At 34.3% G+C, this 13,174-nt stretch overlaps 1 protein-coding gene across 2 annotated transcripts; it reads right to left on the bottom strand.

Moving 5' to 3' along the window:
- Positions 1 to 7,115: 7,115 nt before the first annotated feature.
- LOC131045827 (GDSL esterase/lipase At5g03610) lies at positions 7,116 to 8,798 on the bottom strand. 2 transcript variants are annotated; one of them, XM_057979484.2, is made up of 5 exons: positions 8,650 to 8,797; positions 8,383 to 8,565; positions 8,007 to 8,296; positions 7,632 to 7,923; positions 7,116 to 7,533 (listed from the first exon to the last, which is right to left on the bottom strand). In XM_057979484.2, the coding sequence occupies exons 1-5, from the start codon at positions 8,705 to 8,707 to the stop codon at positions 7,247 to 7,249; spliced, it is 1,110 nt and encodes a 369-aa protein (XP_057835467.2). In that variant the 5' UTR covers positions 8,708 to 8,797; the 3' UTR covers positions 7,116 to 7,246. The 2 variants fall into 2 exon arrangements, with proteins under 2 accessions (XP_057835467.2, XP_059076190.1); XM_059220207.1 differs by having other exon boundaries at positions 7,314 to 7,533; positions 7,837 to 7,923; positions 8,650 to 8,798.
- Positions 8,799 to 13,174: the final 4,376 nt, after the last annotated feature.

Genomic DNA, 13,174 nt, shown 5'->3' with positions numbered 1-13,174 from the left:
GCTAGGTCGTGGGTTGCTTGGGGAGTGCGGTGGGGTGTTTAGTAGGGTTGGAGGTCCTTCTCCGAGCCCTGTAGGAGATATCCCTGCTGACTGGTTCAAGGGTCATGGCCCTCAGTCTTTTGGGCTTTTAGGTCTTGTCCCAGGTGGGTGTGAGAGTCCTCCTCTTTTCTGTTTGGCTAATGGGTGGTTTGCCTTGTATTAGGTCTTCCTCTCAACCTGGAGAAGCCATACCAGGGCTTTCTATGATGTTGCTGGTGTTGGTGCAGCCAGGGTTTTATGTTTTTGTTTTGGCCCTTGGCTCAGCCTGATAGCTGCAACTATTATGGAGATTCCCATGGAGATGTTCAATGATGGACTCTGTGTGCTTTCGTAGTGTGAGAATAAGGTGGTGCGTGGAGGAGCTTTTGTTGCTAGGTTCCTTTTTGGGTTTGTGGCCTCTCCTCTCTCTATTATTTTCCTTTGGTTTCCAGAGACTTTTTCTTTGCTGGGTCACCCTCTTCTCGTGGTTGTGGGACTACTCCTATGGTACACTATGAGAGGTATTTATGGGCTTCTGGATCTTTCCTATCCTTGTCTATCTGAGTTGACCCTTTCTCCTATGGAGGTGGAGATTTGGTGGAAGGGATTGGTTTGGTTTCTACTGGCTATTGAGGACTTTGGGCTATCATTCCACCTTCTTTCTTGTTCTATTGAGGTGGAAATCTCTCCTATTGAGGTGGGGAGATGGTTGGAAGAGGATATTTGATTGCTTCTGCAGTTCAAGCTGGTGGTGGATATTGCTTATCTTTTCTCTCATGGCTGTCTCTAATGGAATGTCTGGGTTTCTCTTTTCTGAGTTTCCCAACATGTTTTAGGGTCTGGCTCTTTATTGTTGTCTTTTTGTTTGACCCTCTTATTTTAGGTTTTAGGAGCCTTGAAAATCCCATTTTCAAGCTATGGGAGCCTTGTTTTTCTCTTAGGCAGGCTAGATGCTGGTAGTTTTCAAGGGCCCATCCTAGGCTGTTGTAGTCCTTTTTTTGGTTAAGGGCTGGTTTTGAGTCTCGTGACTTGTTTTCTTTGTTGAAGGTTAAGGGATCATGGGAAAACCCTTTTATGGTTTTGGGTGCCAGTTCAAAACCCAGATTCAAGATTAGGGGAGCCTTTCAAAACACTTTGTGTCCAGATTGGGTTTATAATCTGGAGTTTATGATGGAGGTTATGGGTGTCTGGATCCACCCATGGTTGCAATTCCAAGTTAAGGGTCCCCCTATAAAACCCTTGTGCTAGTTCTTGGGGTTGATCCTTTCTTTCTTGGATCTAGTAGGCCTGGTGGTTTTCTATGTCTAATCTTTTTAGCAGCATCATTATGCATTAGTTGGAAGCTGAAGTGTCAGTTGTGCTGGTTTTTGGCTGTGGTTTTCTTTGTTAATATCTTCGATCAGCCTTCTTTGTTAGGTTCTAGATCCTGACAAAATCTATTGGGTTTCGGGTCCCTTCAAAACTTATTATATGGGGTTTCTGGTCCCCTTAAAACCCGATTTCCCTTAATCAAAAACTAACAAACTATTATATCTAATGATCATACTATACTCTAATATATTAACTTTGAATCAATTATTAAGTAAAATGACATGGGTAGAAGTGGATAAGCCTTATCAAACTTTCAACCATGCATCGTCCAATAAGATTGTACATAGCTATGTTTCTTTTAGTATACAAATTTAAGTGGGTAGAGAAAATGATAATCAAGTGATGCTATCAAAGCACGAATGTCCTCATATATTAAAAAAATGGATTTAATTCCTTTGAATACAAGGACATGCCAACACATTAGACAATTTTGTGTTTACTTGGTTTTAGGTGAGAATGAAAATAGTGCTCATATTAATAAAATTCAAACTTGGGAGGGATAAGTCCATAAACCTGAAGGTGTTGATGCAGCTTTTAACTTTCATAAAATTTGTTTCATTCATATTGGTGATATGTGTAATGGAATGTATAAATGCATGGGTGTGACAAATAATTAGATAGAGTGAATGTATATAGGTGTGTGAACATATCAATGTGAATGAGTGTTATGTTTATATGAATGACATGTGACAAAAGAAAAAAGCCAAAAAACTTTACACAAAATTATATCATTTGTCAATATATTTATGTATCAAGACACTCTCTTCACAATATACATAAAACTAAATAAAAAGTTGATTCAATAATTACTTTTTCTTGCACCTTTGAATTGAAAGTCCAAATCAATGAATAGATATTAAATAATATTGTTTTGGAAGAAAAAAGATATCGGTCGAAATAATATCATATTATAATTTTGGCTCCTCTCCTTCTCAAAAATTCTAGCTCTTTTTAAAATCTATTTATTGAATCAAAAAATGCACTCATTTAGATGGTAATGTCGTATTTTTCACTTGACTATAGGTGAGAATGGGAATAGTGAGTAACTACACAATTTAGACTTGGGTGGGATAAGTCCATAAACATGAGGGTATTATGTAAATTTGAACTTGTCTATAGTCATAAAAGGGTCCATATTGATATTGGTGATATGCACAAGGGAATGTACACATGCATAGGTTTAATTACAATGAGAGGTGCATTATAGTCACAGACAAATTAAAAAATCTCTATCAATGAAAACAAAAAGCAAAAATTAAAGAAAATAGATTTTATTTCTTTTATTAATTTTATAAACGCAATGTTTTTATTCTAAATAATAAAAATAACATCTATTTTGTTTTAGTTTGATTAAAACAATGTTTTTATTAGTTTTTTTTACAAATAATAAAAATTCTATTAAAATTTATGAAGACAATTTTTTTGTTTTAGAAACAAAACTAGGAAATCTATCAATTGTGCAACAAAAACTCATTCTAAACCCAATGTTGTTTTTTAATTTTTTAAACAAATATTTGTACAAATAGTATTTTAAAAAAATATATATAGAGATACTTTCAAAGATGCAGCAACAAAATTCTATTTAAATTGAGTAGGGAAAAGAACCATAATAATATCATCTATTCCCAATCTAGAAGAGTTTGACCAATGGAAGTTGGAGGCATTAGCAATCTGAAGAAATTCATCAAGCGTATTATGAATAGAATCTTAGAAAATTGAATATTATGAGGTTTTTTTGTTATTCATCTTCTTCTAGCCATAGTGGGTTGTCATCTATGCACTTATTGTGGTTGGATAGTTGTGTTTTCTTCTTTTACATTATAGTTCTATTTCTTAAGTGATAATGCACATGTAATCTAGGTGGTTTAAGAAAGTTCTATTATTTTGGTCTTCATTTGGGCAATTATGAATTGGTAGACGAGTTTAATGGAACATTTTATTTGATCTTAATTCTGAAAGTTATTTTGAATTTTTTTCAAGGGATAATTTCTGTATGTTTATGCCTACTCATCTCTAAATTGAAGTTCAGCAAATGATGTAAGACCACATAAATAATTTAATGGGGATGGTTAAAAATATCAATCGCGGCACTCAGGTAGAGGCAAAATAGCCTTGTATGATTTTGTCTCGTGAACAATTCAAAAGCCCATTACCAACTTTTCTTTCCCCAAAATAAAACACTAATGGTGAAATATATCATCAAATTTTAGGGCTATAAAAAAATTGAATGGCATAGTTATAAGATGGTGCCTTGCCTTTAATGTTGCACTATACATTCAAGAGATAAGAAGAATGGTTTTCAAATTTGATTACTATGTGTATATTATTTGACAAACAAAATGTCTATATTCTTAGACTAAGATATTGTCATATTTTGATTGTTAAAAATATTGCTTAAAATTCATTACAATAAAAATCTTTATTATTATTTATGAACATTATATACTTTCAAATTTGATATCTCTTAGTGCATTTATAGAGATTTTTAAAATTATAAGTATGCTAGTAAATAAATGGATAGGGTGAATGTATATATATGTACAAACATGTCAACATGAATGAGTGATATATTTATATGATTGATATTTCACATAAGACAAAAGACAAACAACTTCACACAAAACTATACTATTTATTTATATATTTATGTATCAAGACACTCATAATAAACATAAAATCAAATAAACTAGCTTATGTATATTTAATAATATATATAGAATAAGCCGAGAGATATCCTTCTAGAGGTGCCTATTTTTTATTAATTTATCAACATTAAAGTGCTATAGGTGCCTCGAGAAAGATATCTCTTGGCTTATTCTATATATATTATTAAATATATATAAGCTAGTAGCAGTGGCAGCGTGAATGGAAAGACATGACATAAATTAATTTCAAATTATATATTGTTGTATAGCTAGACATTTTGGATTGGTACAATGTTAGATTTAGGATTCCATTTGGTTCAATTCTAGATTTAGAATTATAGTTAGGATTGGAATCAAAATAGTAGGACTAATTCAATAAGGATTAGGGTTCATTTTGGTTTACTATTAGGGTTAGGATTTGATTTGGTTTAAAATAGTAGACCTAATTCAATAAGGAATAGGGTTCATTTTGTCTTTCTATTAGGGTTAGGGTTAGGGTTAGGGTTAGGGTTATAGTTAGGGTTTACATAATTGTTGGGGTTAGGTTAATGGTTAGGGTTTGAATTTACATCATGTTTAGTGTTACAATTAGTGTTAAGATTATGATTAGGCTAGGATTTAGGGTTATGGTTAGGATTATGTGTAGGGTTATGGGTCATATCATAGGGCTATGATCTAGGGTTAGGATTATAGTTAGGGTTTACATCATTGTTAGGGTTAGGTTAATGATTAGGGTTTGGATTTACTTCATGATTAGGATTAGGGGTAGGGTTAAGATTGTGGTTAGGCTTTGGATTTATTATTATGGTGAGGATTATATCTAGGGTTAAGGTTAGAGTTAGGATTATAGTTAGGGTTTACATCATTGTTACAGTTAGGCTAATGGTTAGGGTTTAGATTTACATCATGGTAAGGGTTAAGGTTCTAGTTAGGCTTAATTTTTAGGTATATGGTTAAGATTATCTCTATGATTAGAGTTTATATCATAAGGTTAGGGTTACAGCTAGGGTTAGGGTTAGGGTTAGGGTTAGGGTTATGGTTAGTGTTAAGGGTTAGGTTTAGGATTATAGTTAGGGTTTACATCATTTTTAGGGTGAGGTTAATGGTTAGGGTTTGGATTTAGATCATGTTTAGTGTTACAGTTAATGTTAAGATTGTGGTTAGACTTAGGATTTAGGGTTATGGTTAAGCTTATGTGTAGGGTTAGGACCTTTATATCATAGGGCTAGGGTTAGGGTTATGGTTTAGGGTTAGGATTATAGGTAGGGTTAGTTTAATGGTTAGGGTTAAGATTGTGGTTAGGATTAAGATTTGCATTTATGGTTAGTTTTATGTTTAGGGTTACAGTTTATAGATCACAATGTTAGGGTGAGGGTTAGCACAATGGTGAGGGTTATGGTTAATTTTAAGATTGTGGTTAGGCTTAATATTTAGAATTATGGTTAGGGTTATGTCTAGGGTTAGGATTCATATCATAGGATTAGGGTTAGGGTTAGGATTATAGATAAATTTTGCATCATTATTAGGGTTAGGTTAATGGTTAGAGTCAGCATTAGGCTTAGGGTTAAGACTGTGTTTAATCTTAGGATTTAGGGTTACGGTTAGGATTATGTGTAGCATTAGGATGCATATCATAGGGTTATACTCAGGGTTAAGGGTCAGGGTTAGTGTTATAGTTATGGTTTGTATCACTTTTAGGGTTAGGTTAATGGTTAGGGTTAGGATTGCAGTAAGGGTTTATATCATTGTTAGAGTTAGGTTAATGGTTAGGGTTTGGATTTTGGGTTTACAGTTATGGTTATGGTTACGATTGTTGTTAGGCTTAGGATTTAGTATTATTGTTATGATTATTTCTAGGTTTAGGGTTAGCATTAGTATCTATGAGTATGGTTAGTTTTACACTTAGGGTTAGGGTTTATATCACAATGTTAGGATTTGGATTAGCATTAGGTTTAGGGTTTATATCACAACATTAGGGTTAGGATTATGGTTAAGTTTATGATTGTGGTTCAAAGGCTTAATATTTAGAATTATGGTTAGTGGTATATCTATGGTTAGGGTTTATATCATAGGGTTAGGGTTAGGGTTAGGATTATAGATAGATATTACATCATCCTTAGGTTTAGGTTAATGGTTAGGGTTACGGTCAGGGTCAAGATTGTGTTTAGACTTATGATTTATGGTTATGGTTAGGATTATGTGTAGGGCTAGGGTTTATATAATAGGGTTAGGGGTTAGGGTTAGGTTATAGTTATTTTTTGCATCACTTTTAGGGTTAGGTCAATGGTTCGGGTTAAAGATAGGGTTAGGGTTAAGATTGTCGTTACACTTAGGATTTAGGGTTATGTCCAAGCTTAGGGTTTATATCATAAGGTTAGGATTAGGATTGTGTTTATGGCTATATCATTGTTAGGGTTAAGTTAATGGGTATGGTTTGGATTTACAACATGGTTCGGGTTAGGGTTTGGCTAACGGTTATGGTTTGCATCATTTGTAGGGTTAGGTTAATGGCTAGGGTTAGGATTGTAGTAAGGGTTTATATCATTGTTAGGGTTAGGTTAATGGTTAGGTTTTGGATTTAGGGTTAGGGTTATGATTGTTTTCAGGGTTAGGATTTAGTGTTATTGTTATGATTATTCCTAGGGTTAGCGTTTATATCATGGGATTAGGATCAGGGTTAGGATTAGGATTTATGATTATGGTTAATTTAATGTTTAGGGGTAGGGTTTATATCACAATGTTAGGGTTAGGGTTTATATTAGAGGGTTAGAGTTAGGGTTAAGAATTAGGGTTATGATTATAGTTAGGGTTTACATCATTGTTAATGTTAGGCTAATGGTTAGGATTTAGATTTATATCTTGGTTAGGATTAAGATTAGGAAAAGGGTTAAGATTATGGTTAGGCTTAGGATTTAGGGTTACATTTAGGATTGTGTCTTTATATATTTATGTATCAAGAAACTCATAATAAACATAAAATCAAATAAAAAACCGATTCAATTGTTACTTTCTCTTGTACGTGAGTTAAAAAGTCCAAATAAATGAAATGACACTGATAATACTCTTTTAAATGAAAAAAGATACAGTTCAAAACAATCTGATTTATATAAATTTCAGCTCTCGGAAAATTCTAGCTTATTTAGAAAACCATTCATCGAATCAAATAATGCCAACAAAAGCTTATTTAGGTGGTAACGTTGGGTGGTTTATGCTTAGGAGGAAACATTGTAAGCAACGAATCCAATTGAGTGTAGCCACGCAATAATATTTGGCGCCCCCTCTATAAAACTCATTGTTTTATTATCCCCTTTCACTCCATTACTGTACAGCCACATAATCGCTGTCCATCCTTGCTGAGTTGGATGAATATAATCCCAGTAAAACTTTTTATCCACCTCAGAACACACTTCATATAAAGGCCTTCCTACTTGGTCCACCTCTCCACAGATATCAATTCTACCTTTTGCAGCACAGCAAGGAACGAACAAATCCACAAAACCTATCATACATTTAAAATGACAGATGTAAGAGAGTATTGCTCACAACATTTAGATTTTAAATATTCATTGGACACAAGAAAGACATATTTTGAATTACCATATTTTCCAGGATTGGAGAAAATATAATTAGTTGCAGACACCAAATCTGAAATAATGATGGATATTTCCTTGAAATTCGATCTCAAGCTTTCTACGCCCTCCCTCAATAATCTTATATGAAGAGCTGTAATGTTATCGTAGGTTGAAATACAGGATGTTTTGCCGATCTGAGGCGTGCACCCCAAATCAAACATATTACTCACCGCAAAATTCCCAAGCCCGCTTTCATACAGATCTTTTACAGCCTCGATTATTCCGCTTACCACAGGATTCACCAGATCGATCAGTCCCTGTAATAAAAATTCACAAATAAGGAAAAATTAGATTTTGTAAGCGTTTGATTGCGAAGAAAGGCCTTCAGATCTAGAACTACCTTAATGGAGCCATTACTTCTAGAAAGGAATGCACCGTAGTCGTTACCAGCCACAGAGATAAGTACTACAGAGCGCGAGAGCTTGTGAGAATCGAACCCCTGACTTCCTCCAATCAGCTTCTTAAACTGCTTCACCTGCTGCGGTACTGTTGTGAAACCGTAGTCTCGAAATATTCCACTGCCTCCAACTGCAAAATTCACTCCTTGTCTAATCTTCTTCGCAATTACTTTACACTTATGACTTTTCAGCAGCTCATAAGGAATGGGAACAGGAAGCCCTAAAATATCCCCTGCACATATCAGAGGCACATAATTATAAGACAAAGGTTGCTTTAAACCCTAAATTTCACCATTTTAGAGTGGAAGGAAGGTTTACCCCATAAATCTGTCTGGATTTTTCCAGAAGAAAATCTGCCTGCGGGATAGCCAGGCCAGGTCAAACCGTACGGTCGTCTCCATGCCTGGTTTACGCTTTGATTGTATGGATCCTGATTTCCTGTGTCGGCGTATGAGTCCCCAAACACAAACAAAGCCCGCGCTTTCTCCGCATTGCCTCTCCCTGCAAATCAATCAATTTAAAAGGAAATCATATTAGGAACGTAAAGAATGAGGGAAGTTTGAACTGATAATTTGTCAGACTGACCTGCAAATAAAGAGAGAATGGTTATGAGAAAGAAAAGGCAAGTAAACATGGCATCCATATCTCTGGTCAACTAAATTTGTAATTACAACTCACAAATTGTTTGAACTTTCCTGTGAGAAACGATTTATATATAAGCTGTGGAAATATTATTGCTGGAGAATATGCTGTGATGATTTTAAAATGCAGGAGCACATGGCGCTGAAAATCACTTCCTACTAATCTTCTCAACTAGGTTTCTAACTTGAGGTTAATCGATTTTCGATTTGACATGTAAAGAACTGGCATATTGACTTAATGTGTATGGAAAGGCTAAAAAGATATAATAATTTAATTTTTTTATAAAAACAAGTTTGCCCTGGTACGAGATTGTCTTAAAATAATAATTTAAATTAAATTAAAAAATTCATAATTGGTTTCGTTTAGAAGCGCAACTTTCTTTCCCCGGGTACATGATCAACTATTTCAACTATTTAAACATGTGAACAATTATAATAATAAAATCAGTTTCAGATGTGATTGGTTTTGTTTAGAAGCTCAACTTTCTTTCCCAGTGATCAATTATTTAAACATGTGAACAATTATAATAATAATTTCAGTTTCACATGTGAACAATTTTCATATTGACTCGTACTTGCAGATGGGTTAGAGTAACATGGGATTACTTGTATTTCTTGCAGGAGGTACCTAGCTGAATTAGAGCAACATGGGACTACCTTGTATATATGTACTATTTATTTATTATCTGTAAGTTTTAGTGTAATTTATTAGTAAGTAGTCAAATGTACTACAAAATAGAAGGTGAGAGCTATCAATTGATTTTCTCATTGAGTAATAGATGATTGCAAATGCAATGTAATACTAAAATCAATTATGTAATTTTAAATAAAAAATCTAACAATATTATGTAGAATGGTTGCATTCCATAGAAAATAATTTTTAATAAAGAGTTAAATATTGAAGATTAAATTAAATGAAATAATTAAAGATTTATGAAAATTATAACTAGAATATTTTAACTATAAAAAATAAATAATTGGTTGACACATCAAAATATTATTTGTCAAAGAATTAGAAACATGTGGATCAAAAAAATATCCAGAATAAAGTAAATAATAATCTTACCATGTCATTGCTTAATGGTAGTCCATATTAATATATTTGTGGAACAAACCATAATTTTAATATATCTTTTTCAAAAGCTCACAATTAGTTAATAAATTTGATGTGACAACAAGTATTTGATATTTTACATAATATTAGGACATCGATATTATTATTTTTAATATAATTAAGTTGTGTTTAGATATTTTTCATTACATGCTTGATTTCAGCAATTAAATTGATCAAAAACTCATGATAAATAAATTTTAAGAAAACTATTTTGAAATGAACACCAAATTGTACAATATACTCACAATACTGCCTTGAAAAAGCTAGAGGCCTGTGAAATGGAGAACTAGAAAATGTGACCATCCAATTGATACTTGAAATGAAATTACATAACTTACTACTTCTATAATTAGATAACTCCTCTAATAGATTTAACTCTAAACTTGGCAACATGAATACATAAACTATTTGCATCTACTTGATAAAAACACCTTGTCATTTCTCTATAAATAACTTTTCTACTTCTATTAGTTTAGCATTTTGTTGGATAAACTTTCAAAACAAGAAGCATCAAGACAACCAGTATTTTCTTCTTTATGACAATCCTGTTCATGCTACTTGTTCATAAAATATATTAAATAAAATATATATTTTTATCATAATTTATTGTAAAGAACTTTATTGTGAGAAGGTAAGTTGAAATTTAGTCAAACTAATTGGAGGATAATTTGGAGTTGAAAATCATGCTTTAGTTGTCTCTGATAGGTCATTCTCCTTGTTTAGTAATGAAAGTGAAGCATAGTTGCTCAGTTTGTTTCCCATCATATAGATGCCAATGAAGAAGAGTTCTTTGAAAGGGCTTGTCCAAACATTGACCGAGACAAGAAAAAGAAATCATTGAAGACTATAGAAGCAATGTGTAATCCAAGGAAATGTTAGACAATGTGGCAAGAACTGCATTATTTTTTATGCCAATAAGCGCATTGACTACATATATTTATGATCTATATTTTAACATTTAGTCCATATATGAAAACACATATTATTCACATATAATAATAATATTCTTAAAGTATTCTTGTTTCTTAGTTTATTAGTATGATAAAATATTATAATTTTTTAATTAACATAAAATAATTAAAATATTTCTATTAAGAATTTTAGTAAAATATTATCATCTGCTAAAAACTCCTTTATAATAATTGGTTAGGAATAATATATTTCATAGGGTGCATTGCAAATATCTAACCAAACAAAAAGAAATTGTCTATATGTTAGAAAAGATAGTCAGATGGATGAGAGAAGAAGTATAGGATTTAAGGTGAGCATAGAAGATACATGCAATTGGGCATGTGGAGCACCATGTGTTTAGATTTTGTTCAAAGTAAATAGAAAAGAAACAATGCTAGCCATTTATAGCTTACATATATTTATTCTAATTCTTATCCTTTTTTGTAGGGGAAAAAGCGAGACTAGGTTAATCATGCCCTAATCCTACCTTTTGACACACATTACGGAATACGAAAGAGCCTAGAGATATTGCACAATTGGCTACTTCTTTTTGTGAAAGAGAGAGCCACGGGATATCTATTAGGATTTCTATTCCCTTGTTGAAATTGTAAGATCAAGTAATGCAAGTTCAAACCCTAATCCCAAAATGCAAGTATGAACTAATAACAAGATTGCAGAATTGAGATTAAACAATGAACAGCTGTAAATACAAGGATGAAATAAGAATGCAGATGTGTACCCGGAGTCAAAATCAGACTGAAAATGTTCGGGACGGGGGCGCGGGGGCCACTGTCCTGAAAACTGCACCGGAAACTGCTGCTCTGCACTCTGGAACACTGTCGGAAAGCTGTCTGTCCGAAGGACCGGGGCGCCCAGCGCCTCTGTCCCAGGGACCAGGGCGCCCAGCGCCTCTGTCCCAGGGACCAGGGCGCCCAGCTCCCCTGTCCTGGCAGGACCAGGGCACCCAGCGCCCCTGTCCCAGTCTTCTGCTCTGCAATATGATGCAGAGTGTTGTCTCGACCTGTTCTCTCCGGATTTGTATCCCGCGGTGTCGTCCGAATCCCGAAACCTGCAATGATATTTGAAAAAGGGTGTATGGGCGGCTATATAGGGTTTTGCCTTAGTCAAACCCCCGCTTCGATGATTTCCACCTCCACGAATAGCCAAGTTGTTTTGTAAAATGTATTGTGTGTGCAAGGTCCTAAAATGCAAGAAAGCAAACTAGAGCAACCTAGAAAGTAAACCCTAATTGCTTGTAAATGACAATGTAAATGCTCTAAATCAAGATGCAATGTGATCTAAAGCATGAATAAATGATGTATTTGAAGCTTATGCAAAGACATGAAAACAACATGAAATCATACCCAACCCTCAAGGGAGGAGTACAAGCCAATCTTCAGTCGGTAATCTCCTATTGTTCTTCAATGTCTTCCAAGCCCTAAGTGGATGAATGAATTTGATAGATGCTTGGTAGAAGGATGTTGAATGTTGTTGAAGTCTTCAAAGATCTGCTCTTTCACTACATATGAAGTTTCTGAAAACAAAAATCGGATCCTTTCAAATGAAGAAAGAGAGCTCTTGTGTAGGAAACCCTAGATCGTAAATTTGTCTTTTGGCCGACCTAGAGATTGAATATCCCGCCAATTTCTTTGGGTTAAGCTTTATTTTATGATTGGATCGTGCTCACAAAATTTTGGGAAAAATGTCCGGGACCATGTGCACTCCAGGCGCCACGGTCCCGACAACTTTTCACCAAATTTTCAAGGCCGTCGGATATGATGATTTTAGAGAGAATCCCGAAGTTACAGGTGATTTCGAGATGTTTTGACCCCAAAACCAAGACCCCAAGTTCGAAATAGGACTTAATTAGGGTTTTTGATTAAGTGGTGTATTGGAGGAATAAAATGCGAAGGGCACGCTTTAGCGAAAGGGCCCAACTTTATGATGTAGAGGATGATGAAATAGGACCTTAGACCTAATTAATTTGATTAATTAAGTGCTTAAGGAGAAATGCAATGCAGAATGTAAAATGCACTAAGGCGGGTGCTAAACTAGGTGTGAAATTGTACCACCCTAGCAAGTGCGTACAATTTACGACGCTACATTTAGCCCCCACTTTAGCGGTCATATGAGTACTATGTGCATATGCAAGCTAAAGTACAGAAAAGTAAACATTATTTGAAAAAGGATATATCTATAAGTTGTCGGACGAAGCCCCCAGTGGTATCTGCAGTACATAGTTAGGAACCGCACCCTACAAAACACACGTTAGATCACAAAATCACCTAATGCTTACTAGGGAAAGTGATGAAATCTGTGAGTAGCTATATGCCTCCCGCTATTTTGACTTGCTTATTAGGGAGGTGAAACAGGGTAGCATGTTTACTTGCGACAAATTGTGTAA

This window comes from Cryptomeria japonica, chromosome 5 (genome assembly GCF_030272615.1).
Source record: "Cryptomeria japonica chromosome 5, Sugi_1.0, whole genome shotgun sequence".
Classification (NCBI taxonomy): Eukaryota; Viridiplantae; Streptophyta; class Pinopsida; order Cupressales; family Cupressaceae; genus Cryptomeria; species Cryptomeria japonica.
This window is presented reverse-complemented; position numbering and strand designations above follow the sequence as displayed.